This window comes from Panthera uncia, chromosome X, assembly GCF_023721935.1.
Source record: "Panthera uncia isolate 11264 chromosome X, Puncia_PCG_1.0, whole genome shotgun sequence".
Lineage (NCBI taxonomy): Eukaryota > Metazoa > Chordata > Mammalia > Carnivora > Felidae > Panthera > Panthera uncia.
Genome location: NC_064817.1, coordinates 118,485,494 through 118,492,090, shown reverse-complemented (window position 1 = coordinate 118,492,090; position 6,597 = coordinate 118,485,494). Strand labels below are relative to the sequence as shown.

At 44.1% G+C, this 6,597-nt stretch overlaps 1 protein-coding gene across 1 annotated transcript in view; it reads right to left on the bottom strand.

The window, feature by feature from the left end:
• The window catches only part of MTM1 (myotubularin 1), a 97,293-nt gene that overhangs the window by 3,651 nt on the left and 87,045 nt on the right, over positions 1-6,597 (bottom strand). The window contains exon 14 of the mRNA XM_049644431.1: positions 4,559-4,735. Coding sequence (XP_049500388.1) covers positions 4,559-4,735 — 177 coding nt within the window. The remainder of the gene's footprint in view (positions 1-4,558; positions 4,736-6,597) is intronic.

Sequence of the window (6,597 nt, the reverse complement as noted above, 5' to 3'; positions counted from 1 at the left end):
GGTCCCCCCCCCCCCCCCAAACCTTTTCTTCCTTTAAACCCTTTTTTTTTTTTTTTTTTTTTTTTTTTTTTTTTTTTTTGTTTTTACCGTAACTGCAGAGCGTGAGGTTTTCCAGAAAGATGCATGTGGCATTGGAACAGGAATGCTTGGTAGAACGCCTGATACCCAGTAAGTGCTGTGCGTGGCCTGGTAATGTCTTTTGTCCGTCTTTCTCTGTGTATTCAGCTGAGGGCAGACACTGTTCCAGGCGCTTGGGACCCATCAGTGAACAAAGGAGCCCCAAATCCCAGTTTTTATGCCATTTCTCTTCCAGCAGAGGGAGACAGACAGAGAATACTACAGGTCTGAGTTACAGAAGGTGTTCAAAGGTGAGGAACACTATGGAAGAGAAGTAGAGCGGTGTAAGAGGGACAGGGCTGGAAGGAGGCCATGTCAGGCCTCAGAGGCCATTGCAGGGACCTGGGCTTTGGTGCCGGGTGAGGCGAGTGGTTCCCTGGACACTTCCGAGTGGAGGGGTGGTGGGATCTGGAATCCGCTTTGCAAGGCCTGCTCTGGTTACCATGTTGAGAACGGGCCAGAAGGAAGCAAGGGTGGGATCGGGGAGCCCAGCTACAAGGCTAGGCAGCATCACACGGCCCGCACGGGCCCGGCAGCAGGGGGACTGGTGCAGAGTATCCAGAGTCCTATAGGTTTGGAGGGCCCAGTCCAGCAGGCTCTGCCGACAGACTAGATAAGGGGTGTGAGGGAGGAGGGAGTCAAGGAGGACTGCCTGGTCTCTGGCCAGAGTGACTAGGATGGGGTTGCCGAGAACAGAGATGGGAAGATGGCAGGAGGCACAGGTTCTGGGGGACGAAGAGTTCCATTTTAGACACGTCCACTTTGATCTGCTGTGCCAGGCCTGTTCACCATCAACCGTCCATCCTCTCTGCTTGGTGTCACCTACTGGGCCCCACACCTGTGCAGTCTGTTTCTGGGCTCTACACTTTCGATTCTCAGGGCAAGTTCTTTCTCGAGATTCTCTCCTTCAAAACTGTCTTGGCTATTTTTAAAACTGTCTTTTCTTCATATGACTATGAGGATCAGTTTGTTATTGTACCAGCAAGCACAATTAGACAAGAAAAACAAATCAGAGGTAAAACTCATTTTTGCAGAGGACAAGGCTGTATAATTAGAAAACTCGAGAGAGTAGACCAAAAAAATGACTAGAAATAAAACGAATTCAGTCCAGTGATGGGTACAAAATGTCCAGAAGGCATTAGCCTACAGATAAATACAAACCATTTAGAGGATACAAGGAAAGAGTCTAACAGACAAAACCATGAGAAATGAGGTTTAAATACAGTCAAGTGGCTGTAAATGCCACGCCGCAGCCTCTCACTCGGGACTGAGTGTGAAATAAAGAGTGTCGACACAGCACAGAAGACAGGCCCTCCTACTGGAGATGACTTCAGCACCACACAGGCCAGCCTGTCCATATCTGACTGTCCTCGTTCTCAACCTCTGGCGATCGCTACGCAGAGACGTGAGCTTGCCAGTGCCAGCCTGGTTAACAGCTGCAGGGAGCACAGTGGCCCCCAAAGTAGAATATGAAGCTCCCCAGCAGCCCAAGGCCCCACTCAGGTTTATAACAGGACTCACTGAATACTTGTGCTTCCGGCCTGAGCAAGTCCCACGTATTAATACAGGTACCGAATTTGCTTATGGAGAGCTCCTCTAATGTAAGTATTGGTCTTTCCATCAACTCTGCTGAGTTTTTGTGTCGTAGCAAAGGTTGGTGGCTTTTGCTTTTCAAAAGCACACACACCTGGGATGCCTGGGTGGCTCAGTTGGTTAAGCGTCCGACTCTTGATTTCAGTTCAGCTCATGATCTCACAGTTCTTGAGTTTAAGCCCCACGTCGGGCTTTGCGCTAATGGTGCTTGGGATTCCGTCTCTCTCTCTCTCTCTCTCTCTCTCTCTCTCTCTCTCCCCCTCCCCTGCTTGCTCACAATCTCTCTCTCAAAATAAACATTTAAAAGAAGAGAAAAGAAAAAAGAAAAGAAAAGCACACTAACCCTGCCTTATTCTAGGCTAGAGCTCATCACAGGGAGGGGCTGGATGTAGTATATGCTTTTGTATCTTTCAGTACTGATGGGATACTTGCAGTGCTCTGAATGCTGTAGGTACCCAGTAAAGGTGTGTGTACCCACTGGGCCAGACAACTGAACAACTTAACTTTTAAGTGGTTAAGTGTATTTCTTTAGGTTTACATTCTGTAATTTAAGAAGCCCTATGTGATCGGATTTAAATCTATTTCTGTATGAAATAATGTTCTACGTGAGATCTTTAAGGAAATCTAAGGCATTTAATTCACACTTCTATTATGACATTTCTCCCTGAGCACTATCATCATGGACTTATGTTCCTGGGCACCCCCACCAACCTGGGAGCTCCTGGGGGCTGACACTGCCTCCTCTTAATCTCTGTGTCTCCCTCCCTGAAAATACAAAGATACATGTAGAAATCTACAGAGAAAGCGTAAGTTACTTTCTTTTTTGAGTACTTTCACAGATCATAATACAGACCAATTACTGTCTCAAAATAGAAACCTCTATCAAAAAATCTGTGTTCCTATCTGGACCAGGTCCATTTTGCTAAGCTCTATGAAAATAAGGGGAGAGAGATGCAAGTTATTCTAATGATGTTTCTTCCAACTTGACTTGTCACCCAATTGTCACCTTTATATATTCAGAAATGAATTGCTCTAAATTCCTCCAATCTTAAGAGTTTCTCCAAGTACAAATGGGTGAGGGGAGATTAGAGGATCTGTACAGAAATTGTTGATACTTTCTAATTACTAATGGTTTAAAAAAAAAAGGCTACAATAAATACATAAAAGGATCAATGTGCAAGACACAGTGCACATCTATAGAATATTTTCTAATTAGAAAAGGAACATGTCCTCTGTAACAGCAGTTAGAACCCTGGCAAAATTCCTATTTCCTCTTTACTTGATATTTCAAATGCAAGAACTACTGTTGAGTAAATTCCCTCAACATGCTTCTCAAACCCCAAACTAAGCAAGCGAGTGCTCTCCAGCCCTGGAATCTGTCACTTTCTGAGAGATGACACATTGCCACCATTACCGAATTGCAGAAGGCTTTCATGTGAGCAGCAGAGACCTTGAAACCAGAGTGCCAGCTAGGAGCGGGCATTCCCCAGTGGGAAGAGAGGGCACAGGCTGGCCCGTGGCCAGCTGCCCGAGTGGGATAAACAATCGAAGAGACAGACCACAGAGCCAGGGCCCTGCTGTCACCCTGCGACTTCTAGCGGGATTAAAGCTGGCACTGACGCCACACCGGCCTGTGAGAACAGGTAGTCAGTTGACCATCCACACTGCAGGAAAACGTGCAAACCTTTACAAAGAGCAATTGCAAATACTGAAGATTTACCACACTTAAAACAAATCATTAACTGGCGGTGCTTCCGTGCCTTTACAGCGCAGGCTGTACTTTTCTTCTCTGATTTTGGAGCGGAGCGGAAGGGGGAGAATGGAGAAGCCCGAGTGTGTCTCCAACAAAATGTGGAATCTTTTGCTTCAAAAATCAGTTTCCCGTTTTGACTGACAAATGGCCAATCTATCCACTGACAGATCACTTATCTGTATTTTAGAAGACATGCCCCTCAGTGAAATGCGCTCTGATATTAGCTGACCTGGTACATACACCTGGGGTAGATACCGGAAAATATTTTCTTTCTTTGAACGATCATCTAAGTCTACTTCCTGGAAAGAATTTTCTTATGATGTGCAAGAATGTCCACTAATTGAAGGAAAACCTTGGCTATCAAAACTCGAAAATTTTCCAGAGCTTCTAATCAGTTTACATTTTAGTAATAAAAATTATATTATTATTTTTGTAATGTTTATTTACTTGAGAGAGACAGAGACAGAGGCACAAGCACGGGAGGAGCAGAATAAGGGAGACACAGAATCTGAAGCAGGCTCCAGACTCTGAGCTGTCAGCACAGAGCCCGAGGTGGGGCTCGAACTCACAGACTGCAAGATCTTGACCTGAGCTGAAGTTGGATGCTTAACTGACTGAGCCATCCAGGTGCCCCCAAAACTGTATTATTTATTTATCTAAAAAAAAATTTTTTTTACATTTATTTATTTATTTATTTACGAGAGACAGAGAGAGACAGAGCACAAGCGGAGGATGGGCAGGGAGAGAAGGAGACACAGAATCCGAAGCAGACTCCAGGTTCTGAGCTGTCGGCACAGAGCCTGACACGGGGCTCGAACTCACAAACTGTGAGATCATGACCTGAGCGGAAGTAGGACGCTCAACCGACTGAGCCACCCAGGCGCCCCCAAAATTGTATTATTTATAGGAATATAAGTTAAAGCCAATCAAAATAAGTGGCTTAGCAATTAAAGCTGCATTTGAAAGCAAGTGTATTTTTTTGTCTATTTCCCCCCTCATAATATTTTTGAAAAAAACTACCAAATGACATTATCTAAGTCCAGAAGCAATTAATTAATACACATCACTGCCTTTTAACAATGTCATTTCACTTACTTGTTGCTTGATTCTGGGGTTCCATCTAATGTAGTAATTCACCCAAAGTTCCAAGTGACGCATACTGGCAACTGGATATAAAACTCGATTGATTTCTTTAGTATAGAAGGGGTTTTTGAATTTGTCTTTATTACTGTTTATCAGTGACCACAAAGATACTGTTCTTTCTGTAACTTTCTATAGAGAAAGAGAAAGTGGAAAGCCTAAGTAAAAACACACAAGTACGCAAACCATTTTTCAGCCTGTGGCAATACATTTGAGCTTCTACTTGAATCACACATTTACATTATCCCCATAATGGCTCAAAAAGCCTCACGGGTCAGTGAGTGCCCAGCAACCACTTCCTGATATTTGCATAGATAATGGCCTAGCTTGAGAGCCACTATTTCTGCCAGAAGACAGAGGTGCAGAACGCTGTACCATTAAATGCAATTCACTGACCTAAAATGACTGTTCCTGGCGAGGTAAAACATTTATGAACACATATCTGGGCAGTATGTTCTTTTTAACTCAGCAGAAAGAAAAATTATCGCAAGATCCCGCTGGCTCTTTTCATTTTTATATTTGTTAGGACTGTAAGGTCTTCACCTGTGCCTACTTGACAGTTGGTATCTAGACATAAAGTGATTTTAAGCAACCATCCAGATGTGTAATCTTTATCATATGCTGCCATCCAGGTATTTGAAAACACCTAGATAACGGACTTCAATCTTTACTTTTTCACTCAGTGTCCATCATCCCACACAGAGATTCACATTTGCAGTTTATTATAGATTGCTACCAATTTTGAGCATAAACTAGGAAAGAATCCAATGCTTGGGAAATAAAAGGTACAACTACTAAAATTACCAACGGCACAATGTGAAATTCTTCCTAGTAATGACTTCAATAAGAAAGGACCAATAAGCTAAAGCTGGATGCTAAAAAAGAACAGCTTGAAGCCAGGAACTGAAGACATGTCTTTAGCATGCATATTTCATTAATGTGTGAACAATAACAATGGCAGCAAAAGTCTGCTTCCTTGGAATCCACCTAAAACTTCATTTGTACCTTTCGGATGCCACAATCTATATTGCGTTGCGTTTATTTGCATGCTTGTTTTTATTTTTATACATGCACATAGTTTAAAAGATCAAGTAGCCTGATGAGGTTTGTTATAAAAAGATTAACTCTCTCACCTCTCTCCACACAAGCAACTGTGCTTAATTTTTTTAAGTTGATTTGATTACCTGGTACTTAAGCTCCACATCTCTAGATAACATGCCCTCCTTGCTACCTGGGGGCTAAACGGCTCTGGGCACTCAGTCTCTTTCCTGCCTCACCCCCCACCCCCCCACAGCTTTCAAGAGACTGACATTTAGTGTTTTGATCATTATCGCGAAGCAAATGCTTTTCCCAGGCAGGCTACATAGTCACTTTTTCTCCCCAATTTTTGTCGTCTTCCCTTGGTTTAACAACTGCCTATTCCGTTTGCTAACTTTCCTTGGCATTTACCAGTAATCCAATCCCCAACTCTTCCTCCAACGTCTCGAACTTCTGTCAAGACACTGTACATTCAGAGCTCACAGTCTGATCCTCGGAGGAAAGCAAGCTGCGCCGGGTGCTTCTGTGTCTTGTGTCCAGCTCGCATCTATGATCTCTTTCCTGTTTCGCCCTGAGCACCCCCTCTTGCCTCTCTCTGAGCTGGATTCCAGTCTTCTTCCTTGTTTGCGTGGAGCAGATGCTCCAGCAGCTTCGAGAGAAGCTGGTGTGGGAGGGAAGTCTTGATGCCATGCATGTCTGAGAATATCTTTGGCCTACCTAATCATTTGACGGTTTGGTGGCTGGAGAATACTAGGTTGAAACCATTTTCCTTTAAAATTCTGAAGGTAGGGGTGCCTGGGTGGCTTGGTTGAGCGTCCGACTCTTGATTTTGGCTCAGGTCATGATTCCAGGGTTGTGGGATAGAGCCCCTCATCAGGCTCCGCACTGAACGTGGAGCCTGCTTAAGATTCTCTCTCTCTCTCTCTCTCTCTCTCTCTCTCTCTCTCTCTCTCTCT